This window comes from Fonsecaea erecta, assembly GCF_001651985.1.
Source record: "Fonsecaea erecta strain CBS 125763 chromosome Unknown Scaff4, whole genome shotgun sequence".
Lineage (NCBI taxonomy): Eukaryota > Fungi > Ascomycota > Eurotiomycetes > Chaetothyriales > Herpotrichiellaceae > Fonsecaea > Fonsecaea erecta.
In genome coordinates, this window is record NW_017387247.1 from 2,985,155 (window position 1) to 3,010,972 (window position 25,818).

General features: G+C 52.8%; 9 protein-coding genes across 9 annotated transcripts; 6 read left to right on the forward strand and 3 right to left on the reverse strand.

Annotated features, from left to right (window-relative positions):
* Window positions 1-846: 846 nt before the first annotated feature.
* AYL99_05838 (hypothetical protein) lies at window positions 847-3,052 on the reverse strand (the record flags this gene model as incomplete). Its single annotated transcript, XM_018837350.1, has 4 exons — window positions 847-1,824; window positions 1,879-2,124; window positions 2,175-2,884; window positions 2,980-3,052. 4 exons carry the CDS (start codon window positions 3,050-3,052, stop codon window positions 847-849), a joined length of 2,007 nt encoding a protein of 668 aa, XP_018694203.1.
* Window positions 3,053-5,823: 2,771 nt separating this feature from the next.
* Window positions 5,824-7,439, forward strand: AYL99_05839 (hypothetical protein; the record flags this gene model as incomplete). The annotated part of the gene is made up of 3 exons (XM_018837351.1): window positions 5,824-6,177; window positions 6,247-7,062; window positions 7,119-7,439. The coding sequence occupies 3 exons, from the start codon at window positions 5,824-5,826 to the stop codon at window positions 7,437-7,439; spliced, it is 1,491 nt and encodes a 496-aa protein (XP_018694204.1).
* A 41-nt stretch (window positions 7,440-7,480) lies between these two features.
* AYL99_05840 (hypothetical protein) lies at window positions 7,481-8,208 on the reverse strand (the record flags this gene model as incomplete). The annotated part of the gene is made up of 2 exons (XM_018837352.1): window positions 7,481-7,725; window positions 7,797-8,208. 2 exons carry the CDS (start codon window positions 8,206-8,208, stop codon window positions 7,481-7,483), a joined length of 657 nt encoding a protein of 218 aa, XP_018694205.1.
* Window positions 8,209-9,154: 946 nt separating this feature from the next.
* Window positions 9,155-11,926, forward strand: AYL99_05841 (hypothetical protein; the record flags this gene model as incomplete). The annotated part of the gene is made up of 1 exon (XM_018837353.1): window positions 9,155-11,926. One exon carries the CDS (start codon window positions 9,155-9,157, stop codon window positions 11,924-11,926), a length of 2,772 nt encoding a protein of 923 aa, XP_018694206.1.
* A 1,696-nt stretch (window positions 11,927-13,622) lies between these two features.
* AYL99_05842 (hypothetical protein) lies at window positions 13,623-14,621 on the forward strand (the record flags this gene model as incomplete). Its single annotated transcript, XM_018837354.1, has 1 exon — window positions 13,623-14,621. One exon carries the CDS (start codon window positions 13,623-13,625, stop codon window positions 14,619-14,621), a length of 999 nt encoding a protein of 332 aa, XP_018694207.1.
* A 1,417-nt stretch (window positions 14,622-16,038) lies between these two features.
* On the forward strand, window positions 16,039-17,355 carry AYL99_05843 (hypothetical protein; the record flags this gene model as incomplete). Its single annotated transcript, XM_018837355.1, has 4 exons — window positions 16,039-16,630; window positions 16,691-16,954; window positions 17,036-17,148; window positions 17,317-17,355. 4 exons carry the CDS (start codon window positions 16,039-16,041, stop codon window positions 17,353-17,355), a joined length of 1,008 nt encoding a protein of 335 aa, XP_018694208.1.
* A 1,713-nt stretch (window positions 17,356-19,068) lies between these two features.
* On the reverse strand, window positions 19,069-19,914 carry AYL99_05844 (hypothetical protein; the record flags this gene model as incomplete). The annotated part of the gene is made up of 1 exon (XM_018837356.1): window positions 19,069-19,914. The coding sequence occupies one exon, from the start codon at window positions 19,912-19,914 to the stop codon at window positions 19,069-19,071; it is 846 nt and encodes a 281-aa protein (XP_018694209.1).
* Window positions 19,915-21,553: 1,639 nt separating this feature from the next.
* AYL99_05845 (hypothetical protein) lies at window positions 21,554-22,044 on the forward strand (the record flags this gene model as incomplete). The annotated part of the gene is made up of 2 exons (XM_018837357.1): window positions 21,554-21,598; window positions 21,664-22,044. The coding sequence occupies 2 exons, from the start codon at window positions 21,554-21,556 to the stop codon at window positions 22,042-22,044; spliced, it is 426 nt and encodes a 141-aa protein (XP_018694210.1).
* Window positions 22,045-23,225: 1,181 nt separating this feature from the next.
* On the forward strand, window positions 23,226-25,301 carry AYL99_05846 (hypothetical protein; the record flags this gene model as incomplete). Its single annotated transcript, XM_018837358.1, has 6 exons — window positions 23,226-23,546; window positions 23,600-23,842; window positions 23,906-24,398; window positions 24,451-24,683; window positions 24,743-24,834; window positions 24,887-25,301. The coding sequence occupies 6 exons, from the start codon at window positions 23,226-23,228 to the stop codon at window positions 25,299-25,301; spliced, it is 1,797 nt and encodes a 598-aa protein (XP_018694211.1).
* Between the last annotated feature and the right edge of the window lie 517 nt (window positions 25,302-25,818).

A 25,818-nucleotide genomic window follows, 5' to 3' on the forward strand; every position in this document is an offset into this window, starting at 1 on the left:
GGAACGCTTCGGCCCAACTGCGAGCATAGCACCACCGCCCCGGATCCAGGCCCTGCGACCTCGAGCTGAACCAAGGAGTAAGGTTGGTCGCAGTCCACGGCATTCCCGCTGAGAAGCGACATGTAGACGAACTGCTGGCAGTGCTATCTAGCCAATGTCATCAGTACGTGAAGGAAATACTGTCCACCGCCACGTGTGGGCTGCGAGATGGACTGCTGCCAGATGGGTTGGGAAGCGAGGAGGAGAAAGCCTGATAATGAGGGGCCCCACGCTGCTTTAGCACGAGGAGTTAGCGTCGAGCCTATCTTTTTCTAGGTCCACACCATGGCTGCCTCAAGTCTGCGGTGCAGGTCCAACGGCCGTGTGCTCTTGGGAAGCAAGTCGAGTTCCTTGTTGGATCTTGGATATTGAGCAGACATCTTCATTGCTAGTGTGGGCCCCCTACCTCGTTCGTCAGCCTGCTGGGCGGGAGCCATATGAATAAGGATCATTCTTCGAGATGGGGGAAGACTTGTGCATCTGAAAAAGCCAAGCAAGAAGTTGGTTGGAACAGGATGATCCCGGACCCGGTGGATAATAGAGCAGGTGACCGGTGGACACAATGCCTCTGAGATAGCCGGTCCCGAACATGCAACTTGAGCCAATTGTTTTACCAGGATAAGCTGGTTGTTGAGGTGGCCACCAGGTCTAGGCTTGCTGCGCGGGAATTGTCTCGGTGCTTACGCCGTATGGAACGATGCGAAGCCGAGTAAGGCTGCGAGTGGGTGATCGAGTCAGACGTGCGGGCGATGTACACCCTACTAGACCGCATGATACACTAGGTGGCCGGATTCTGTCCCCAGTCCATCACATCCATCCTGGCATGCCAAACGGCACAGAGGAATCCATGAACGCCCCATCAAACCAATCCAACCATAAGAGACCATTTTCGTGATCAAAGTTTGCTGGATCAAAACCAATGGGAACAGAAGCGTCCAATTGGGGAGTAAGATTTCCTGCTCCGCCTAGTTCAGTGTTTCCGTCGGCGACTATGCCCTCTGCGTACTGCTCTTCCTGCTCCGGCGTTTCGTTTAGACCTGCTCTTGTTGGTGTTTGGCGGAGATGCTGATCTTGTTGATATCTTGCTGCAGAAGTGCTTGGTAAGATGCCTAGCCGAATGAGCTGTTGCCTCGGCCGGTAGAAGCGCGCCCACAGTCTCGCTGCAGACTGCGAATGAGGCCGATGGTAGTCGATCAGATCGAGACCTTGCTGCAGCTCAATCGTCGAGTCTCCCAGTAGTGTGGCTGCATTGTCCCGTGGTGCGGCTTTACTTGCCCGGGTTTCTGCATCATATGCTGCGACCAGAAAGAGAACCGACAACGCAGATGAGAGGAAATGATTAAAGAGTGCTTGCCTTGTTCTATAGAAATAGACATCTGTGGCCAAGATCCTCAACGTCCGGATGGACCTTTTGGCCAAGTTGATGGCTTCCATGACCAAGGCAGTATTGTTGCGAGCAGTCTGGGGATATATGAGCATGGGACGGAGGACGAGGATCTGGATCTGGTTTGCGCGGAGATACAGGAGTGTCCTGCGATACACCTCCACTTCATCCGATGTGGAGGTGAAGAACCCATGATCATCGGATTCTATCGTTGCGGCGTCGAAGCACACCGAAGGGTCCAAATCCTGCTGCCATTTATGGACTTGATAGCGGAAAAAGTTCATCGCATCTTTTGATGGAGCTTGCCCACTTGCCAGCAGGTTGCGGTTCACCAGCGAATTCCATGCTTGCGCTCCAAATATAACATAACTGACCATTGCAGCGAGGTAGCCGTCGCCGACCTGGGGGTCAAGTCATTAGCAGGCTTGTTGGGCAGAGCCTTGAACAAGACTTACAGGAGTGGGCAGGTCGACGTCGTTGTCATTGAGATGATGTGGTAACCCAGCGGCGAAATTGAATTGACGGTCCAGTACGAACAAGCTCCATAGTTGCCGGATTACCGCCTGGCGTTCCCTCTCATTGGGGATGATGACCGAGAGTTTTTCAATCCGATAGAGACCTTCCTCGATAGCTGTACGTGCCGCATACATGATGGCTCTAGATCCGAGGACTAGATCCTCATTACCGAAGTGATATATGGCCTGGTGCTTGTTTAGTCATGAGCTTTTTGGTGGGCCCGTTTTTCACATACCACGAGCAACAACAAGGCTCGGAAGTCGTGACTGATGGTGCGCTGAAAGACAGCGGCCACAATGGTAGGTTCAACGCTCTGGTAAAGGGTGTCTGACAGCTTTGTTCTCCCACCATTCTGTGCAACCAGGGCGATTCCCAAAATGATCTTCAACATCTCCAAAAGGCCACAGTGCCCTGGAGTGGTGGGCTGGCTCCAGAGTGATCTTTTCGTAGACCGCAAGAGGCTAGGCAAACTTGACCTGATCTTCTCCAGCTGCGGCAGAGAGTGGAGGACCCCGAACACAGCTTGAAATGTGTCCAAGCACTGCATGGCCTCTTCGAGCGTGAAATTATCGAGCGAGGTTTCGCTATGCGCTTCCCAAGCTTCAGCCGGCTGAGCAACTGATTCCGCAAGCGCACAGCCGGGGATCAGCGGAGGGGACGGGCTATCAATGGCAGTAAACTCCCTACTGGACGGGGTGAGGTTGGAAAGTCTTGCATCAGCCGTAACCATTCCAAAGGCGTAACTGGTAGGGCCAGCATATACATCCGGAATGTCTGGATCCGACTGCGGTTTCACAGGCATGAGTCCATCTCTCTCATCTCTGTCAGGGCTATGAGGTTGATGAAAGATCTCTGGCTGGCTTGGATCGGTAACTCCTGGATGTCTGGGAGCTGTAATTTCGCGAAGCTGTGTTTTAAAATCGTCCAGGTTGCGCTGCAAGTCATCTATGCTGGCATACAGTGTTTCTGGAATTCTATTGGTTTCAGGATCCCGCCATGATGCAAGTGAATTCTTGTGCTCGTTGTTTGATGAGACTTACATCTGACCGTCACGGTGCTGAGCTTCTGAACTTGAGTCCGGCCTTGCCGTGGGATAACTGCACGAGATGGCATGTTTCTTGCAACGTAAACAGGGGCGATCGCCCGAGCATTTCAGTTTGCGGCCATGGCAGTAATCACAGGCTGCTGCAGCGTAAGGGGCCCGTCTGGCCAGGCTTTGCCTTGCCTTCTTCTTGGGTGGTTCCATTGAAATAATATTGAGCTGGTTAAAGTGCGAGCCGTAGTTGAAGAATACTTTATGTAGTAGTATGCGGGCGTGGCGATCTGTGGGGTATGGAGTGCGGAAGTTTGGCGCCTCCAGACACGTCTCTGAACTCCACGACTCCCTAGAACAAAACGATCTAAGTGCCTACTAGCCTTTGACCCGGGCACACTATGCCTGGAAGTTAAGCCAAGGCTGCTTGGATCCGAGCCACATCTGCCTACGAGCCTTTAACCGATCTTTGGCTGTACCCTGCCTGGATGCTCTTGCACCATCCCAAACAACGCTTACACTGCCAGCAATTGGTCCACGCATCCGTACCTCTCGACCTGCCCTCTGCTCCAGGCTGTTGTCTGATTGTTGTCTGAAACTTAGAAGCACCTTATTCTCTGATAGGTATTCTTCTTATCTCAAGCGGCTGGGACGGGATGGAAAAACAAGAGTCTTAACTCACATGGACAGCCCATATCCCCGTTTAATAAGTTGACTCGAGGTACCACCTCGACTCTTCTTCTTTGACATAGCGGTCTCAGAGATGCGGGAATAAGGCTGAGGGACATGGAAAGGTGCAGAGGAGAACAGACACCTCATCAATTATTAAGTATTTCTTGCGACGATCTGTAGGGCATCCCCCATCGCTGCATGATCTAGTCTCGGCTGTTTTGAACACCACGACACCTGATGCTAATTTCTCGCAAAGAGCCAGAGCAAGGCGGTGGTGGCCCGGTCGAAAGCGGTTGGACAGTGCCACCTTGTCAACTGCTGTGGGCTGGCGTAGGAATTTAATTTCCAATCCGACAAGATTTCCCAGGAAGCTGCCATGAACTGACGCGGGCGTCGACCGTCCCCTACAAGGCTTCAGAGCCTCTGAACAAACTCGTCGTCGACCGCAACCACACTAATTGGGCCTCACCCTGGAACAAGTTGGGCAGTAGCAGCATCAGCTGCTGCATTTGTGCCAGCCTGTGATTCACACCGCTCCCTACCAGAGCCTATTGCATTGGGCCACACTCATCACGAACTGCCATTTGTCTCGAATGTCTCAGCGACTGCATATCCGCCGACATGGAGGTGGCTCTGCGTTGGGCGTCTTCTGGTGCCCCTTCCATGCATTAGATTCAATAGGACACTACTAATACCGCTTTTCGAAGACCTTCAGAGCCGATCATGATGAGCGAGTACCCAGCCTCGTCTTTGATGGGGAATGCGAAAAGGCTGAGCCACAACGACCCAAGCTGTTTCCGATTTTCTCAGCCCCTTCGAAGGCCTCAGACGCCGATGTGAGCAAGAAAAGATGGCCCAGAGCACTATTGGTGACAAGGTCAGGACCGCAGCCGTGAGGATGCCAGGCATTGTCTTGCCCAATGCACCTTCTCCTATTGTCCCGGCTATTGTCCCGGAAAATATAAGACCTCCGACATGGCGGGAGACGCAAATTGTAATATAGGACGTCGTATTTCGGCTCCAAGACGCCCTGCCCTGTCAGCCGCGAAAGAAGAACTGACGAAAGAGATCATGCCGCACAAAATTCCTGTAAAGGTGATACAAATTTGGAATGGTCACAGAGGCGACTGGAAGAATGATAACATCTTCAGAGAATTCCTCTGGACAGACGTCAACAAACGAAACAACACACGGCTTCTACTAACACGGATGATAAGCAAACGCAAAATAGCAAACAATCTGACGTGAGTCTGGAACTGCATAAGCGACCGTTGGCTGGCGATCCCACGGCATTCGAACCCTGACAAAGACTCCCGGACTCGCCTCTCAGTCGTCAACACCATTGTGCTGGCGCACGATCCTATCCATCTTCCTCGGTTTTCTCCCGTGTTCTAGTTGGCGACACATATTTTCCAATCTGGAGGGAGTACCCTGATGCTTGTACACTTCAGAAATGGGTCTGTTTGAAACCAAAAACATACGTTCTTGACTCCAAAAAGCTCATTCTGACCCCCCTGGAACTTGGAGTCGAGTTATAGTTTCACGGCAATGATCATCGCCGGTCGGGGTGTTTACTAGCCCCATAGGGTCAAAGCCGCTGGAGGCAACTGGCAAGACCGCAGCTCGGAATGCCAACGTTGAAGGTGCAAGGCCGTTCCGAGCATCAGATCTCACAAAGCATATTTTCCCGGCGCTTCCCCACACACTCGCGGCCATACCCACAGCAGGATGGGGGGGGGGATCGACAGACCTCAGCTGCTGCTAGAGTTCCTGGCCCTTCATTGCTCTCTGAGACATAACGTGGACCCCTTCGGACTCAGCTCCTCCTTTCTTGTCTCCTCCGTACCCGTGCGGAACGTACATGTTTTCTTCCGCATCGGGTAACACGGGCGACCCAAGTAAGGCCCCTTGCCCCTCCCTCCATGTCGTCAACTCTGTATACGAGGAGGGGGAAAGAAGGAGGAGGAGAGGAAGACGGAGCCAGAATGGCGTACCGAGCCCACCATGTCAGCGTGCAAATCCAGCGTGGAGAAGCCGATGAGAAATACTTCTTGGAACTCAGAACCTATATCAAGCTCATCCATCAAGAAGCTGCCAAGTGAATTCAGCGTTTGGTCAAACTGTCCTTATTTTTACCTTGTTCATCATTTTTCAAGGGGGAAAAGACCAGCGGAACAAGATGCTCCCCGTCTACCTCCTGTTCCTGGTGCTGGTACCTGGCGCTCTGCTCCTTGCCTCATTCCTGCGCAATCAGTTCTTCCACCCACTGAGTAAGTTCCCGGGCCCTTTCTGGGCAGCGCACACGGATCTATGGAGGGTCTACCACCTGTGGACCAGGCGCATGCCGGACACCATGGTGCAGGTGCACGAGAAATACGGGCGGGTGGTGCGCGTGGCCCCGAACGAGCTGAGCTTCCAGGGCGTCGAGATCCTCGACCAAGTCTACAAGGGCGGGCGGCGCTTCATCAAGAGCAATCTCTACGACGGGTTCACGACCTTCCACCCGAACTCGTTTGGGACTCGTGACGAAGACGTGAGTAGTGGTGCCCTGAGGGTAATTATGATGTTTTCCCCGTCCCACAAGGCTGACGATACGAAAAAGCTTCACGCGAAGCGGCGTCGCCAGATGGCGCACAGCTTCTCCGTCGCTTCTCTGGCGCAGATGGAGTCCATCTTCAATCGCCATCTCAACAACCTCATCAGTGCTATTGCCGCACAGGGCTCCAAACCGTTTGACCTGAAGAATCTCATCGGGTATTATGCGTACGACGTCATGGGCGAGTTGGTCTTCCACACCGAGTTCGGATCTCAAGAAGCCCAAGATCCTGCCAAGCTGCCACCGATCAACGAGCACATTTTCCTGGGCTGCCTCTTTGGCATGCTCCCGTCCCTGCTGCCGTATAGCATGAGACTGGCAAACCACATCCCGCTCCCGTGGCTGCAGAATCTCCTGGAGAGCAGGAAGGCGCTGCGGGACAGGACATCAGCGTGCGTTGCCCACGAAATGGCCAGAGAAAAGATCAGCGACAAGCACAGCATTCTGACCAGGCTCATCCGTGCGAAGGACCCCGAAACCGGTGAGCGGTTGTCGGAGGTGGCAGTCAGTTCGGAAGCCTTTGCGTTTCTGGTCGCCGGGTCACACACCACATCGGGTACCTTGACTCTATTATTCTATCATCTGTTGCACAATAAGAGCGTGGCAGACAATCTCACCAAAGAAATCACAGCATGCATCCCCTTCAAGGATACAGCTGGGGACTCGTTACCGGCTTATTCAGGATTGGAATCGCAGCTACCGTACGCGACGGCTTGTATCCGGGAGAATTTCAGGATTTCCCCGGTTTTCACCATGCCGCTACCGCGCACTGTGTGTGATCCCGAAGGCGCGGTGATTGAGGGGACCTATGTTCCTCCCGGGGTAGGTTTTGAGGATCTGTAAAGCCGTGACTTCAAGCTGACGTATCCTCATCACAGACCAACGTCTCGATGGTCAACCAAGTGCTTCATCACAACGCCTCCGTTTGGGGCACTGATCACAACGTCTTTCGGCCCGAGCGGTGGCTTGATCCGGCAAAGCCACTGTCTCCCAATGATCTCGCCCCCTTTGGCGCTGGTCATCGAGCATGCATAGGCAGGAACGTGGCGATGATGAGCATCGTCAAAGTGTTGACGGCTGTGTGGCGCCGATACGACCTTGAAGTCATCGATCCCGCGGAAGAACTGATCGTGGAGAGCGTGGGCATAGGAGAGAAGCAGGGACCCTTGATGGTTAGGGCTAAATTACGGGCAGAGTGAGAGCCATTGTATAGAAGTGGCGCTAGGGGTTAACCCATAATTCAGCTTGAAGGCTGCCGAACCATGCATACATTTAGATACTCTCCTTCCTTCCACGGTGACATTTCTAGGGGTAATTTGGAAACTTCCTTGAAGCCATATTTTTCATAGAGCCGCAGTGCCGGTGGAGCACTCTCGACATAGGCTGCCAGCCCTCGGTCATCGGCACGCTCCAGGCCCCACTGGAGCAAGAGGGAAGCAGCGCCTTGCTTCTGGTATTTTGGACTTGTGCCTAACACGGCGAGGTCTTGCCACATGGTCAGCTTGAGAAAGAGCTGGCTGGTAAAGAGGCAGGGAGACGGAGGAGAAACTACTTACACACGTAGGGCTTTTCCGTCCCGATAGCTGATGCGACGACTTCATGGCGTTTCCTGATGCTATTGTGCATCAAGCGATTTCCCACTTCCTTATTGGCGTCGTCAGGGAGTGGGAAGTCCAGAATTAGCATTTCCTGCTCGACCTCCTCTTGGCTTCTGGGAGGGAAAAAATGCCAGACGGCAAAGCTCGCGATCTCGCCGGACATTGCTTCCTTGACCACCATGATGTGGCAGCTAGGGTCATTCTCCAAGTCATGCTCGTATGAATGCACAACATGGGTGATGGAAGTCAACGTGGCTCCCTTTGGGAAGACGACAGGAAATCCATGGTCGGAGGCGCAGGCTGCGAACTGGACCTGAGCGATTGCTTCGAGGTCGGACGGTGACGCAGGGACAAGGACGAAGGCTGGCATTCCTGAGGATTCTCCTTGCATGCAGGAGTCTGACTGGCTAAGGGACTGCCGGGCCTCCTAGAATCTGGGAATTCGTCTCACTTGCAACTACTCGTACTTTTGCTGCATCGCCCTCGTCAGCGTCTGAGTTACCACCGTCGACAACCACAGAGAAGCTTGTTGCCTTACCTACTGCTGCTTTGAGAATGACGAATTCGATGATGGACCATGGGGGGACGCGGGGCCGAAATTGCTTCGCTTACTTTACGTGCAGCATGTGGGATGAGAAAATGTGGATGGGATGAATGGTCAGGTGAGTGAAGGTTCAAGCGGTCAAAGTCTTGTCTGCCTTGGAGATTTTCGTATCTAGGCTCTTGGGCGCAGCTGACAGCCGCAATAGGCTACTTACTAGGCCCAGTGGCCCCCAACATGGGCAGTTCCCGTTGGGTGGGTTGCCGAAGATTGGGCGTTGTTGGCGTCGTTGGTGCTGCTGCAGGGGAGCCAGCCAGTCATGATTGCAGCTGGGCTTGTTTCCACTCCTTTTTCCTTGTAAGGGTTGTGCGCCATCAAAACTCCTCATCCCGGAGCCCGCACTCTTGGTTCATCTCTGGTTCGGCGACAGCCTGGTGAACTACTGTGCTCTCAGACCCCCTTGTTCAACAATCTGACGAAGCCGGGGGGTTAGGGCTTTGGAGCGCAGATCCTGTTTCCCAGGTCCCTTCCTTTCTGCATCTGCACATCTCTTCCATCGCTGCATTTCCATCCGGTTACGAAATCGCATTGAGAATCTGCACCCTCGGCAGCAATCCCCGACGACCTGCCTCTAAACATCCGTGACCGCAGGGATGAATTGACAATCTCACACTGCGACCTGGTGCTGTCTTCTTCGTTCAGCAGCTCCTCGTCTCCGTGCTGTCGCATTCTGTCAGACTCGATTGTCCCGCTCGTCGACTCGATCTTCGTCACCATGGCGAGTGCGCACGCCCACCCTATCCCTCCCGCCATCCCACACGACCTGTTCACACAGGAAGTTCCTCCGTCGCCGACTCTGACAAACCCCGACATGATATTGCCGTATCAACCTCATCTGGACTCCAGCCCCAGTCCTCGCGCATCTTCGCCCATTCTACACCCGTCGCCGATTCCTGTCCGTCCCGACTCCGCGGTGTCACTGGGCTCCTCTCCAGCAGAGATCGAGCCCGGAGTTGAGCTGGGGATCGCAACAACCATTCGCATGCCCTCGAGGGCGGTCCCTCCCATCAACACCAATTACTATGGCTACGAACACGGAGCGCCTCTGAGCGATATTGGAGAGGAGGAAACGCCGAAATCGAGGAAAAGTCGGAGAACCGAGAGCCCGCTAAGATCAGATCCTCCTTCTCCATCTCCCGCGGGCCCTATAGCGCTTGCGGCCCGGAGGTTAAGCAATCAATCCTGCTCGAGTAATGGCTCCGATCTGGGCAATTGGGAGGACTTCGATACCTCCAAGATCATGAACGGGAGACTGGCTGCAGATGTGGCCAAGGTTCCAGATGAAGAGATTGAGGAAGCTGACAGCAAGAGAAATAGCACAATTGCGACAAATGCGGAAGATGAGATGGCTTTGCTCAACGAACGAGCGGAGAGGATTCTTGAGCATGCCAGGAAGCGACTGACACATATGGAGGATAATTTAAGCAAGGCACGCCACAGCATTCTTCTGTCGTCAAGATCCTCGCCAAACATGAACGAACTTCACCAACCGGCGGGTGGGTTGTATCGGTCAATCTCTTTGGCCGGTGCAAGTCAACGAAAGCCCAGACCGATTCACCTTGTGAACAGAAACAACACGGTGGCACACGCTAGAGGCGGTAGTGATACGACGACAGGTACATCTGGGTTGAAGCGCCTGTCCATGATCCCCGAAATCAGATCTGCAAGCGCCTTGGAGTATGGACGCCGGCAAGAGTCTCCCCAACAACTGCTTCATTCGCCTTCAGCCAGAGGTGGTCCGTATTCACCAGCAAGTAACCGCAGCTTCAATTCGCCGTTGCGGGTGTTGAAGGAGGAAGAAAGCACTCCAAGCACAAACGAGACGACCCCAGAAACTCCTATCCCGCGAGGCCTGGGCATCAACACCTTGGCAGCGGTGTCTAAGGAAGATATCTCAGTCGTTACAAGCAGTCCCCCCACAGCCATTGCCCGCTCTTCGTCGGCGATGTCAAACCGGTCTACCAAGGAAATTCGAGAACAGATGTCGAATCTACAGGCAAAAATCTCCGACCTGAAGGACAAGGCACAGGCTGACAGCCTGAGAAGAAAAAGTATGCAGAGTGTCAGAACGCCCAGCCCCTTCGCGAGTGCGCAGACTCCGGAGCACTGGTACACGAGTGCCCCGGAATACAAAGAGGCAGGCAGCCCGATCAACACGAATGCCGGTATGGGTTGGAGTCCAACCCGACAGAGGAAGCCACTGGACTTGCATGTCGCACCAGTCACGCCGCAGGCACAAACCTTATTGAATGTCGAAGTCCCAGCAACCAAGGATTCCAGCTTTTTGAGCGATGCCAGGACAGATAGAAACACTCCAAGTCTCCACAAGTCGGCCCACCTACAGCCGGTGCCTCTCGAAAAGTCGAACTCTCTGCTCCAAGAATCGCTCTATGAAGACGCAGCACAAGAATTTGACGATGACGAGCCAATTGCAGCTTCGGAAGAAGAGCAAATTTACCTTAACGAGGTTCTGGAAGAGAGTTTGCAGGACCTCGAACCCGATGTCCCCGAAATCCCCGATCACCTACTCCCCACTGAGGGCGCCGCGGAACGTCATGAAGACCGGCTAGATGCTTTTGACTATGAGAACATGTTCCTCCATAGTGCGTTGGGAAATTACACTGGGACGGGCATTAGAAGTGAAACTCCTAGTGAGAGTGACTGCAGCAGTGTAACAACGACACGCATGAACCAAGATACCCCGACAATAGACGAAGATGACGCGGAGACGCAGCTCGACGAGGAAATAGCCTCAGAAGAAGCTGCCAATACCCCGATCCAAGAGAACTTCCTCAAACCTGGCACTCCGCCCAATCGCACTCCACTTGCGGACCCCTCGAAACCGTGGATGAAGGCGGCACGAAGCAATAGTTTGGACTCGGTTTCAACTGTTGCCACTTTCGCCACGGCGACAGAGGGAGCAGGCGGTGACGAAGACGAGGTCGAGGATGGGATGCCGACCGAGATTCTCTCTTGGGGCAATGGGACGGGGTTTGCTCAAACACCAGTGAGTCCGAACCAGGGAGATACCGGTACTGTGTGGCCGACACCGCCCATGAGTGGACGGGCTCGACAAGGTCAAATGAGATCCCCACGGCAAATTCAGACGCAAGGGAGCATCGTTTCTAACGGCATACCGACCCCTCCTGTCCAGTCTCCCAATGCCTCCTTTCCCACTCCAAAGGCGTTCAGTGGTCGAACTAGTGTGCCCAATGAGGTGCCCGTTGATCATCCCGCAAATACAGAGATCTTAATGGAGAGCCTAATCAAACTGGCAGACCCCGAGTTCAGAGTTGGCGAAGGCCCTGGGTCGGTTACGTTTTCCGCCATCGACAAGGATCTCGTCTTGGATCTCTTACGGGCTGTGGGGGGCGTCTGCAATGAGATCCTGCGGGCCGAAAGAAAACAGGAATTACGTGCCGCAAAGGTACTCAGGAGACGATTGGACGAATCAAGGAAACTCCTCGAGGGGAACACGGACGAGTAGTCGGGGGCTGTGGGCCGCTGAGGGTGGCATTTCCTCTGATCATTCGCGGACGGGCAGCTCTTCGATCCTGGATGCTCTAATGGAGGGAGGGGCGTGTCAAAATACAACAATAATTGACTCGGAACATGTACTAATTCCAGATCATGAAGACATGGGTTGACGCTGGAAAGACATCGGTATTATATACTCCAACATTTTATACTGGACTTGCATCACACATGGTATCAATGTAATACACACATAACCAGACTCGACTGCTGCATTCTTCGAAAAGGAACGACAAATCTCGGACGAGGGGCATCCCGTGACAAACCCCTTGATGCGGACGAGTGATCGAGCTGGCCGAGGACGGTTTAGGGCAGCTGTCAACAGCTCTAGGTGAAAGCGAGGGTGTGGAGCGCGTTTGAGACCTTTCAGCCAACCTCGTACCGTTCCACGGATCGAACTAGCACATCTAGCACCTAGAATATGAGCTCAGATTCTTGGCACGGAAATCCCATCCACACTGATTGTCGGAACCCCAGAGGAAGGCAATCCCAGGGGGTTCCAGCGCGTACGCGGGCTCGGATATCGAGAGATCACGTCCATTGTTAGTTAGGCAATGCCAGCCACGACCCACCCACTACGCCATCATGTCTACCACTGTCAGAACCATTACCTTCACCCACCACACAGCGCCCTATACAGTATGATACCACGATACTAGTTACAGTCATATACGCTAGAAGCGTTAAAGTCTATGAACGCCCTAAATATCTACCACTGCCACATAACCTTTACCTACCACATAGGGCCCTATACAGTATGATACCACGAAACTAGTTACAGTCATACAGTATCATGGTCGCTCTACCGTTGATCCTCGCTCCCTAACGAGCCCGCGTGGGAGGCGAGGCTGGGGAACTGGGCTTCAGAGGCGCGAACACCCACAACCGATCCCCTCTCTCTAATGCACGATCGCAGGCGACTGCCACTGACATTCTGGCCGATAAGCGAATCAGAAGAAATCCCAGTCACCAAGATTGCACATGTCTTTCTGGCGGGCGGTTTTGGCTAGTCTAGTGACTGCTACGGCACTCTCAAACCCTTCCTGGCCGGAATCAGGGCTTGCGGCGCTCCACACCACCAGAATGATACAGAGGGAGACGTATATGGAAAAGGCCAACCCGGGGATGGCCTTGACAAGGTCGACGCTCCCCAATCGCAACCTGCTGTCCTCCCTCCCGGTACTCGTATCTAGTGGTTCTTCTAGCTCAAACGGGATATTCATGCCCTAGTGTTGGACTTTTTGGTGCGCTTCGGCGATCTGGGAGGCGGATAGATGGGCAGACAAGGCGTAGGCAAGTGGAGATGCTTCCTGCACTGTATCTCGCGTCCCGTGGAAAACTCAACAGGCAAGGGTGTGAAGTTGCTCGGGTACATATTCAGGCACCTGGCAGCATCTGGCAGACCCAGCTCATTCAAACTCGCCTTTCTTTGCTGCTGCGCCTTCTTTTTCTGTTTCAGGCTTGTTGCACTTTGGCAGTGCTTCTGTGGACGTTGCTGGGTACGCAGCCTGTTTGATACTCGGCTGGCTTTCTCCCTATTGGATATACTTCTGTCGTCTCTGCGTTCCCCAAGACCACCGTTAGTTCCACCGGTCCTCCACGGTTTCCGTCTACCTAACCATCTTATACAGGCCGGAAACAGCATCAAAATGACAAAACGAGACAACCGTGCATCTGAAAACATGGTCGCGTTGCCCAGTATCGCCTTCCTACTGGCGAAGGAACCGCCAGCATCAGACTTGACTCTACCTCCAATTGCCCCTAGTCGAAATTCCGATCCTGCCCACGAACAGCAACAGCTCGCAACCCCTCCTCTCACCGAGAGGAGCTCCTCATCCCCACGCTCAATAGAAATAGATGTCTCCACCACTGCCGACGTCGACGGTAGCCTCAACCATCTCCAGGTATTGCTCAGCCTGCCAGAACTGCCAGTCGCCGCTGCTATTGATGTGGCTCGCGAGCTGCTACACGACTCTTCAATTAAGCCAGCGTATGACCAAGGCTGGTTCAAGCCTACCTCTCCAATGAACGTGTTCAGCAAACGCATTGAAGGCCACATCGCCGGCAAATCCCTGGATGATTTGGTCGATTGCTTCTTCCGCCGGGACGAAAGTCGGGAACTGTACGGCGAGCGCGTGTCAAAACCTCGCAAGCTCGTGAAGAAAGCCTCCCTTGAGGAGCCGCAAGAGACGAAAGTACTCGACTCGGAGTCGTTGGCCAGACGAAAGAAAAGGCAAGAGGCAGACGAAGCACATCGAATTGCTGAGAACGACAGGCGAGACCGCCATCGAAACTCTCAAATGGAAAGTCATCGTCGATGCCCCGACCTGGCGGCAGAATGTGGCTCAGAGCATGCCAAGGCTGAGAAGAAAACCAGATTCCAGTCAGGCAAGGGGCCCGGCAAGGATGATCAGCTTTGGGCAGCCATATACGCCCATGAAATGGCAGGGAGGGTGGTGCAGTCGGTGAATGACCAGCGCATACAGTCGGTAATGGTGGCGCAGTTGCTGCTGAAGCTCGTGATCCAACAGCAGGAGTTACTAAATAATGCTCAACGAGAGCTGAGCCATTATAAGTCTGCCAGGGAGTCATTCCCTACCCACCCGGATTATGCTGGGTGGAAAAGGAAGCGGGATGACATGGAGTGAGAGTCCAGGCGCATATTGCCCAGTCGCTGGTGATAGGACATAGTTTTGGTTTTGATGGGTACAGAGCTTTCTGAAGGTCTCGTGGTGACGACGGAGGTGATGATGAGCACGACGGCCGTGCCAAATGCTGGGTCATATCCTGTGGGTAAGTTGAGGCTCTGGTCAAAAGATAGCCTGGCAAAGAGCTGGAAAGGGGCTTGGGATCTATTCATATGTGTGGCGTTTGCCGGAGGAACACTTGTACAACAGCATCAAAAGTGGTGAGCATAGCAAAAGTATTCCATATCGAATGTAGCTATTATGCGACATCCTGGATGCTAGTAATTCGATAGGTGGATGGTCGCTGGGGTTGTTGATGGCTGTTTGTTTGTCACACCCTTGAGGGTGAACGGTGCTGGGAATGAGATTGTCGGTTTTGATGCAGATATGTGAGAACATTCTATGTATATGACCACTGCCAGACTCATGTCTCGATATACTGTACCTCATGAAGCCCTGGATCAAGAGAGCGATGGTGACAAGCACGTGCGCGCACGTGCGACCAATTTGATATCGGAGTGTCGGAAACGGCTAAGAAGGGGGCTAAACCCAATCAGGCCCTAGGGTAGAGAGCAACTCTGAGGCTAATTACTGAGCCCGAGTCGTAGGGTGCTGGGGAAAAAAGGATCAGATAGAGATCCAGATTGATGTCCGCATCCCTCAACCACCACTCCACTCCCGCAACCACAGACCCTTGCGTCGAATCTGTCCAGTTCCAGGTCTCCTGCACCCTCTTCCACTTTTGAATTTCCAGCAGCTCAGGACGCCCTTGCAAACCCTTGATTCCGGATCGAGTCGCGCTGCATCAGCCCTCCCGTCCCCAACCGTATCCTCAGCCTGCTAATCTCTTCTCCTACACCTCGCCCCGTCTCCATCGGGCCTTGATGCGCAAGGCCATTCCGCTCGTTACGTCCATCACAATCCGCAGTACCGAAGTCAACCTGGCCGCGACAACAACGACGTCCTCCTCCTAGCGAGGAGCCTGTCACCTCTCCTACTGCCACGCCATCACCTCTCCCTTTTTTCCTTGGCCTTCGATTCTCACACCACGTTCGATTCCTCCCTTCTTGTACAATAAACCCCAACCCGCACACAAAATGCTTCTCCCCAAAGGCGGCGTGACCTGGAAGTCCGCCAAATCCAGGCTGCCCCCTTGGAAAGCCATAATAATGTTCTTGACCCGGACCCGATTTCTGGTCGCAGTTGCCCTCACGGGCTTGATTGTCTTATTATGGAGGGGGATAAGCGTGTCTACACAACAGATGTCAAAGTACGGGATACCGGTTCCAACTGAGATATGAAAAAAAGACCAGGTGGCTGACATGACTGTGACTTTGCTAGTTTCTATTGCTTCGGCCCCTCAAAACCTCCCACCCAAATGTCGAATAATGAATTGGTCGCCTGGAACCAACACCTTCAGACGCCTGTCCTCTTTAACCACCACGAACCTTACGAAGTCAATGCCAGCACCATCAATCGGATCGATCTCAATCCCATCGTCTCCACGCCGCGAGCACTCAGCAACCGCGAACGCATCCTCATCCTCACACCCCTCCGCGATGCCGCCCCCTACCTCATCAAGTACTTTGACTTGCTCTCCGAACTCACCTACCCGCACGACCTCATCGATCTGGCTTTCCTCGTGGGCGACTCGGTCGATGACACCCTGGCAGTACTGTCCTCCGAGCTGAACCGCATCCAACAAAGGACCGACAAAATCCCCTTCCACAGCGTCCTCATCGTCGAAAAGGACTTTGGCTCCAAACTCGACATGAGCGTGGAATCGAGACACGGGTTCGCCGCCCAAGGCCCGAGAAGAAAGGCAATGGGAAGAGCCAGAAATTATTTGCTCTCCACGGCGTTGAAGCCCGAGCATAGTTGGGTGTACTGGCGAGATGTTGATATAGTGGATTCACCCAAGAAGATCATCGAGGACTTTGTTGCCCATGACCGGGATATTTTGGTCCCGAGTATGACTATTTTTGCCCTTATCCACAGTGACAGGACTCGTCTAACGGCTTGTTGAACAGATATCTGGTTTCACCGATATGAAAACGGACGCGATATCGAAGGGCGCTTCGACTACAACAGTTGGATCGAATCCGACAAGGGCCGTCGACTCGCAAATTCTCTCGATAAAGATGTTGTGCTTGCAGAAGGGTACAAGGAATACGATACCGGAAGAACATACATGGCGAGAATGGGCGATTGGAGAAACAACAAGGACGAAGAAATTGAGTTGGATGGTATTGGTGGAGTTAATATTTTGGTCAAGGCGGATGTCCATCGATCTGGTGAGTCTTTAATCCATCCGAGCTTGAACCCATGACGACAGCTATACGGTCTGACATGTCTGTGCTAATATTCGGACCTAGGGATCAACTTCCCCTGCTATGCTTTTGAAAACCAAGCCGAGACCGAGGGTTTCGCGAAGATGGCCAAGCGGGCAGGATACCAAGTTGTAGGATTACCGAACTATGTCGTCTGGGTAAGTTTTTCAGCCTTTCCAGCTTGCACTTCCTGTGTCCGTTCAGCCTGTACCATCTTGTCACCGTCAATCCCTTCTGAGCCAACCCGAGCGGGTTTTATGCTCGATTCATTTGTCCATTCATGAAAATGCGAGATTTCATCTGCTGACCGAACATCTTCTCTACAGCACATTGACACCGAAGAGAAGCCCGGAAATGCCGCATAGAACAAACTCCCACCTTTCTTCTTACGAGACATAATTCGGGTCCCATTTTTCGAGATGCACAGAACCAAAAAGCAAAACAACGAATTGATATTCCCGGGAGGGACAGGGATCCTCCAATAGAACTATCCTATCTTGCTTCCCTTGGGCGGGCATGTGACGTACATATATCATCCAGGAGGGCGGGAACGCAGGCAGACACCTTTTACGAAAAAAGCCGCGAAGAGTGATGGATGAGCGAAGCCGTGTATTGTATGCCCATCGCATACAAGAACATTCGAAAACTATCGTAGATCGCAAGGAGAGGAGTGAGCGAGCAGAGTGAGCGTGCGTGCGTACAAGGGCAGGCGGGAGGCCCTTTTTTTGTGTAGAACCAACCAACGCCCAAGTCAAAAGCCACCAAGTCAAGTCAAAGTCAACATAACATGTGTGTGAAGACAGGCAAGCCCACCAAGCCCACCCAAAGTCCAAAAGAACTCTCTTTCGTCAACACTGGCCGGCCATGTTTTTCTCTCCTCTCTTCTCCCCTGCTTTGGCACCCGGTTGCCGACACGTCCTGGTGGCCCTCTACGGCAGCACTCGCTATATTTCCCGAGGTGGGATAGGACAGCTATGCTCTGGGTAATAAATGGAAAGGGTATTATTTCCTCGTACCTCTGGGAGTATGGGGTGTATATATGTGCGGGGTATAGGTAGGTAAGTAGGTAGCCAAGTACATATATATTGTCCTGTGTCCCATGGAAATGGACATAGACATGGACATGGACGTGGGACGGCGGCCTAGATACGGATGAATACAAAAACGATCGAATATCTGCCACCAGGGAGAGGGGAGAAGTCACCTCACCCACCCCAAGCAAGTGTAGTATAGTATACAGGAAGTACATGGCGAGATACCGTCCTTATCTACAGTACCTAATAGAGGTAGAGCGGTATGTACAGTTGTTGTTACTTTCTACATGCCGGGGGGAATGCCAACCAAGGGGTTCGGTCCAGCGCCGTGAGAGAGCCAGCAAGAAGCATTCGATTGTAGCAAGTAGATCGATCTATCTGTATCTGATGTAGTTACAAAAAGCCACCACAGATCGGTTTGTGACGCTAGAGTTACTCCTTGGTGGAACTTCCCCTATCGCGGCCCACGCCGTTGGTCGTCTCTCTGAAAGTTTTCATGATACAAGACGAACGAAGATGCTGTGATGGAAAAAAAAACGTTCTGCCTGAATGTGTATTCTGCCGGTAGTGCAATACCTGTCTCCATTTCCATAGGTCACAACCACATGCATGTCAGCCCCCAGATTCATACCACTACCAGTCGGAAAAGATCCATCTTGCACTCCTCGTCGCCTTCTCCCTAAACTGGCCTCCGCGACCGAGCGCTCTCAATTCTCCCCCAAGTAATTGTGTCCATGACGAAGGGGAAAATCTAGTGTTGGAGAGTTGCTGGAGGAACCTGAATTTTTGCCTGCCTTCCCGTGAGGTTTGCCATCAAGCGAACCACTTGATGCTTTTATCAAAATTCTAGACACCTAGGATAGAAACGCCGTCGCTGCAAACCGAGATTAGACATTGATCGCGAATTGTAGATGGCTATATACTGGAGCGTAGTCGGGTGAGTGCGGATGCAAATCCAGTATGACAAGCGCGAGTGCATACCCTCTTCCACTCCCTGTCATACCTTATATCAAGCTCAGCTCCAAGGGCCCCATAAACCGTCGCTCAGGACTTGTTCCACCATTCGGGCATACTTCCATCGATGGGTCGAGCAACAGGTGCCGCTGGCAAGTAAGGCTGGGTTTGATAGCCGGCATACGATTGTGGTGCCTGGCTAATGTACGGTGCCGGTGCCAATACAGGCGCTGGTACCGGTGCAGGTGCAGGCTGGTGAGGATTGCTCATTTCAATCAACTCTGCCATGCGTCCACCAGGGGTTGAATTCTCAATGCGTTCAATTCTCTGATGTTGCAGCATCTCCACAGGCAGGCTGGTGGTCCTGGCAGCATGAGGGTGTGCAGTAGTGGTGCTTGCAGGGGTAGGTACATCCAGCTGAGGAGACGATCTGTTGATCGGCGAGACGTTGCTGGTATTGCCCTCCCGGGGCGTGTTTGGCCCGCTGGCGTTTCTGAGACTGCTGCTCCTACTCACCGGCGGTACATAGTCGTCCCAATTGCGCCGGCTCACTCTCAAGGGCTGCGGCAGGCCCTCATCCCAAGTAGATCCAGTTTTGTGGTTCGGCAGCGGTCTCAAGTCCGTGCCAGACGTAACTTCGACACTGGCTCTCCTCCCAGGCACATCATCCCATGCTTCCTGAGGCCGCCAGCTCGTCCGGGCATCGTTAGCTTCTTGTTGGTCGCGGAGAGTCAAGATCGGTTTGTCATAGTCCACATCTGACCCCGTGCGTTGGATGTCGAGAGATCTTGACGCCCGTGTTATTTTTCGCTGTTCATCATACTCATCACGAAGGCCTTCCCATCGTTCATAGTTTTTCTGCCGCTGCTTTTCGCGCTTATGCTGCACGAGGCCCTTGTGGCCGAGCCAAATTGAGCCAAAGATGAGGGAAGTCATGGTGGCGGAGAGCTCGCCGGAATTTGGAGAAGGGTGGGGGGTTCGGCAGTTCCGATAGATAAAGAGTTGATAGGATTCGATCAAGCGTACACAGAACAGACTGCCGGGCAAAGGAGGGAGAGAAGACGTTGGTTTGTATTTGTTGTCGCAGAGGCGGTCGCCTTAAGAATAAGCCCTCGTGCGCTGGTGTCGTAGCACAGTCAAGGTTGGTGGTCAGGTATTGATGGGGGAGAGGGGTGGAGGACAGAATCAGCGTCTAATTGCGATCGAGGACAACTAGGTGAGATATAGACCTGATTTTGATGATGAGGGTGTAAATTAGGTGCGCGGAACGTTCGAGGGTTGTTTCGTTTTGAAGAGCGAGGTGACGAAATCGGAGTTTGGAGGGATGTTCGTGAAACTTATTATGGGAGGCGACCAGTCTTGAGCGATAATATGTGACAAAAAGATGGTGCACAGCCACGATAACCGCTCGCCAACGGTGCCTGTTTTTCCACGCTCGGCTCGCTGCAAGATACCTATTCGTGCATACGGAGGTTGTCCCTTTAAGTGCCTAGTAGAGTAGCAGCAATCGACTTCGACTCTTCTAGAGGGAGGAGATCACGCGACGGAAGGAGTGGCCGCATCCGTTTGGGGTGGCAGCTTCAAGCAATCAATGACCAAAGACTGCAGAACTGTGGTGCCTGGCCAGCATCGATTTGCCTTGATCTGTCGATAGAGTGCATAGGTGCTGGGCTACCGAGGACAACTTTCCTAGCTGATCCGCTGCTGAGATGGTGATTCGATCGATGGGCGTTGGTCGAGGGAGACGATGCGCATCGATGAGGTCAGCAAAGCCGCCCACGTCAGATCCTTGCACTTTGTTCCTGTGTTCCAGAGCTTTGTTTCTCCTGCCTCTTTCCGCTTCGCAGGTAAACGGCACCGACCCGGTTGTCTTCCGCGGGGGAGGAGGGTGCCCTTATCGTTCCCAGTGTACATTCCGCAATCAGTGTACTAATACTTCTGTTCGAGGAGGATCGCGCGGTTGACATGGAAGAGGATGGTGAGAAGGCAAAGTTGGGGGCGCCGTGAGGCCGACCGCCATGGCGAAATCAGCTTTCGGGATTGCATTTCTGCCTCGACAGCCGAAGAAAGCATCATCATGCGCGATATTGATCGTACGAGAAGCACTTGGGGAGGGTGAGAAGGGAATGAATGCTATCGCAGCGTGACAAAGTGAACAGCGCTGCTTGGCTAAATTCTGTAGGCAACAAGTTGGGTGCCTGCCACTTAGGGAGCTGGTACCTACCAATTACCAGTTACTAAACAACTGTACCGAGTTACAGGCACTGTAGCCACGTGCCCTGGTCACCCTCCCCCCTTCAGATCATAACAAATACACAATCTGGGAAGTACTCAGACACTCAACTCCCCCAGATGCTGATGTAAACTTGTGGCAAACGGGGGCTTCAGGCGATCCTTAGGCACTCAGACCCGGTGGTGTGAGCTTCTCTGAAATGCGGAGTCCTCGCCCAATCACGCACGTGTTCTACGCCCGAGGTTTTGCTTGCTTGCCATGCTCTTTGCTGCTTCATATTGAATTCGACCTGTTAATCTCAGAACTCTTGTCATTGATATCACAACTGTCAACTTGACTATCATGGCTCGTATCGTGAAGCCGAAGGGCTCCGTTTGGAACCCCCGAGTACGTTGGACCGCAGCAGGCTGTGATTGACCCCCGTTTCCTGCGAAGCTGATTCTGCCCTGCAGACTGTAACCGCGCCTATCGCAGCAGTAGTTATGGCCGGTCTCCTCTACACCTACGCAGTTACCTCTATACGAGCCGCAAAGCGGAACGCGAAACTCCACCGAGAAGCCGACGGCGGGCAACTTGACATGAGACGTGAAAGCTTGCGCAGACACGGTTTAATGGATCCCGTGCAAGGGACCTCAGGCTATGAGCTCTTCAGAGATGCCAGAGCCGATGCTAAACAAGAGTCGAAATATCTCACAGAGAAAAAAGCGAAGCCATTGGGCGCAGACCAAAAGGAAGAGACTGGCACTCCGCGGACCGAGAACGAAAGTGTGCTCGAAGGCTATCGAGGCTCAGGAGCCCTCCAAAAATTGAAGGAGGCTCAACCACGAGAATGAGCAGTCGGACTGATCTCTCGTTCAGTCGACCAACTCTGTTTCAGCGGCAGAATAACCCATAAAGCCCGAAGTACAGAAATGAGGATCCGCTTCCATTCGAGCGCTCCTTGACACCCTTTAAGAGCTGTGGGAGGCGCTAATGTTATCCGGAAGAAAGAGAACACAATATTGTATAAATGACAATGTAAAGATGGTCTCTGGAACTGGAGGATGAGAGCGAGATGGACGCAATATTGACAGGAAAACTATCACCCTTGGTGTCTTGCGGGAGCTTGGAATGGTATTGCAGGCAAGACACGATTGCCTTTTCGACGATAGGGGAGAATGGAACCCTGCTACCCACAGGCACCAATACCCAACATCACATGCTGCTGGATGGGCCATGGTATGCACCTCGTGCAATCGACCACAGATCCTTTTGTCTTGTGCCGTGGTGGGAAAGATAAGCTTCGGCTTCATCCGGTTGCAAATCACGATGAGGCTGCAGGGCTTGGACTGTAGATCATCAGGCGAGCATCAATCCGAGCTGCTGGAAGTCTTGACGGCAAACTGCGATCATGGCGCCCAGGAAAGTGGACCTCTATCGCGTTGGCCTGCCAGATCCTGTATGTTGTCGACGTCATCACCCCATCCACCAAGACTGTGTATGTACATACTCGGTAAATCCCACGAAGGAATCCTTTTCCAGATCAACGAAGGTATTGTTACGGCCAACAGATAATGTGAAGACCAGACAAAGACAAAGGAGTAATTGGCAGCATTTTTGCGAGAGCAACCGCATCGATGGCCCTCCCTCGAAGGGTGACAGTTTGCCTCTTTGAGGCTTTGGTGGAGGCAAATTCCGAAGCCTTGTGGCGCACGTGTCTGGCAAGGCTTTCGCTCGCATGACGTCGAGGTTACAGAACCCGGACCATGGTTGGGCTATGAGATCCGCAGTGGGCTTCTCAAACACAAGGTCCTGCACAGTCTGGTACCACTGCTCCTGGCAGCACCTGAGCCCCCAAGCTTTGCCGCGAATAAACCATGCTACAATGACGTTGGTTTCTGCTGCCGAAGACCGAGAATGTTGCCTCTGTCTTCGTACATAAGGCTAGCAGGCTTCATTTCTATCAGATAAGACTCCTGTATGACCTAGTCCAGAACAACTCCAGAGTCCTTCAAACCAGAATATCCCTACCATCATGACGATAAAACAGCACTTTCAGAAAAGCTCTCCTATTGCACGACGTGGAGACTCTGTACGGTCATCCTTCACTCAGAATGGAGATACCGCCGATGTCGAAGCAGAAAAAGGCCCCTTCGACGATGAATCCAAGGTGCCCTTTCTTACTTTGAGGACGTTTTTCATGGCTGTCCTGGTCTCGTTTGGAGGCCTTTGCTTTGGTTATGACACCGGTCAAATCTCCGGTTTCCTCGAGATGAACGACTTCCTTCGTAACTTTGCCGACCAGAGAAATCCTCTAGGATTCAGCAATGTCCGCTCTGGCTTAATCGTTGGCATGGTGAGTATGGCGATTGTCAACTTCCTACTCTACCAATGTTGACAAGAATATAGTTGTCGATCGGCACTCTGGTGGGAGCGTTGGTGTCCGGCCCCATTGCCAACATTCCGGCCATTGGTCGCAAATATTCGATTGTCTTCTGGACAATAATCTTCTGCATTGGCGTTGCTGTCCAGATTGGCTCCAGTTCAGGTCATTGGTATGAAGTCATGATTGGCCGCATCATCGCTGGACTGGCAATTGGCGGTCTATCAGTGATGGTACCAGCATACCAAGGAGAGAGTAGTCCTCGCCATGTTCGTGGAGCTATTGTGTGCTGTTATCAGGTACTGTCTTAAAAACTTGTAACGTTTTATCAGCACGTGCTAAAAGTTGTCGTCAAGCTTTTCATCACCATCGGAATCCTCATTGCAAATTTGATCAACTTTGGGACCGAAAGCATCAACAACACAGCGTCATGGCGAATCCCTATGGGTATCGGCTTCTTGTTCGCAATTGTCTTGGGGATCGGCATTTTGTTCTTCCCAGAAACTCCTCGTCACGACTATCGCAATGGTAGGATTGACCCTGCCACGACCAGCATTGCCAAGTTCCATGGAGTGTCCGAAAGGCACCGGGTCGTCAAAGAACAATTGGTGGAAATGCAAGAAAAGCTGCAGATGGAAATTGAGGGCGGAGAGCATCCGATCTGGGAGATTTTCACAGGTCCACGAATGCTCTACCGGGTCTTCTTAGGATGTATCATCCAGGCTCTGCAGCAACTTACCGGTGCCAACTACTTCTTCTATTATGGGACGACGGTATTCGCGTCCGTCGGTCTTTCGAACTCTTATGTTACTCAGATCATCCTTGGTAAGCGCGGATCCCGTCCTTGGCAGGTTCCATTGTACTGACCAAATCACAGGCGCTGTAAATGTTGGCACGACTTTTCCCGGTCTCTACTTCGTGGAGAAATTCGGACGTCGGAAATGTCTCATGATTGGAGCAGGATGGATGTTTATGTGTTTCATGATCTTTGCCTCACTGGGCCAATTTGCGCTTCAGAACGACGACGGTACAAATAACCAGACGATCGGATACGTGATGATCATCTTCTCTTGCCTCTTTATTGCGGCATTTGCTTCCACGTGGGGTCCGGTAAGTATTCGTCTTGGGAGGTGATCTGGCTGTGGAATATGGCTAATGGACGTTGGTAGATGGCATGGGCCGTGACTGCTGAAATCTACCCGTCTCGATATCGCTCGCAGTGTATTGCTCTTTGCGCCGCCAGCAACTGGCTCTTCAACTTGTACGTACTACGCCGCGACTGGCCTATGGTATTTATGCTGATAACATTGCAGCCTCATTGCCTTCTTCACGCCCTTCATCACGGGGGATATCGAATACGCATATGGATATGTCTTTGCTGGCTGCAATCTGTTTGCCGTCTTCTTCGTCTATTTCTTCCTGCCTGAGACGTCAGGCCGCTCTTTGGAAGAGATCGATACCATGTTCCTCCTCGAGGTCAAGCCCTGGAAGAGCAGCAAATGGACTCCTCCAAAGGGCGAGGAACTCATCACCGCCGATAAGTTGCGCCTGAAGAGTGGTGGGAAACATATCACCAAGAAGGGAGAGGCTGGGACGGGCGAGGCTGAACAGAAGGAGGACTTGACACATACCGGCAGCGATGATCTGCCGTACGTACCCGTTGTGTCCGGCCCCGAGCACCAGCTGGGCTCTGGTGTGCGAGGAGATTCGTACATAGGACAAAGGTAACCTGCCGTGGAGGTATGTCCTGTTGGGAGAATCTGGCACCAAGCTCACCAACTCGCATGTGACGGCGTTGTCTCAAGGATAACAAAAAGTATATGAGTCTGATGTCCAATTCCTCCGATATGTCAACTATTGCCTGCTCGCTCGTTTTGAAGGTTGTTGGGCAGAGTTTCTCGGCGACCGGAGAAATAGGGGCTTTTAGCGCTCGCAAGGCTGGTTAGGCACTGGGGGTCGCCCTGGAATGACGCCCAGAGAGGGCACCTGACTGCCTAGCTAGCTTCCTGCTGCAACTAATCAGATTTCTACCACCGCTGAACACCCCGCATTTCAAAGTCTCGTCGACACCATCTTTCTCGTATTCAAACGTCCATCCACCAAACGGATAAAGGTGCGAGAACGCCAATCGAACAAGATCTCCAGGCGTCCTCTCTCTGGCCTACCGCTTGTCGTTGCCCTGTCGGTGTTTGGGCGAAGCCCCATCCCTCGTCGGACATTCTTCCACCTCTTAACTTCCCACCAT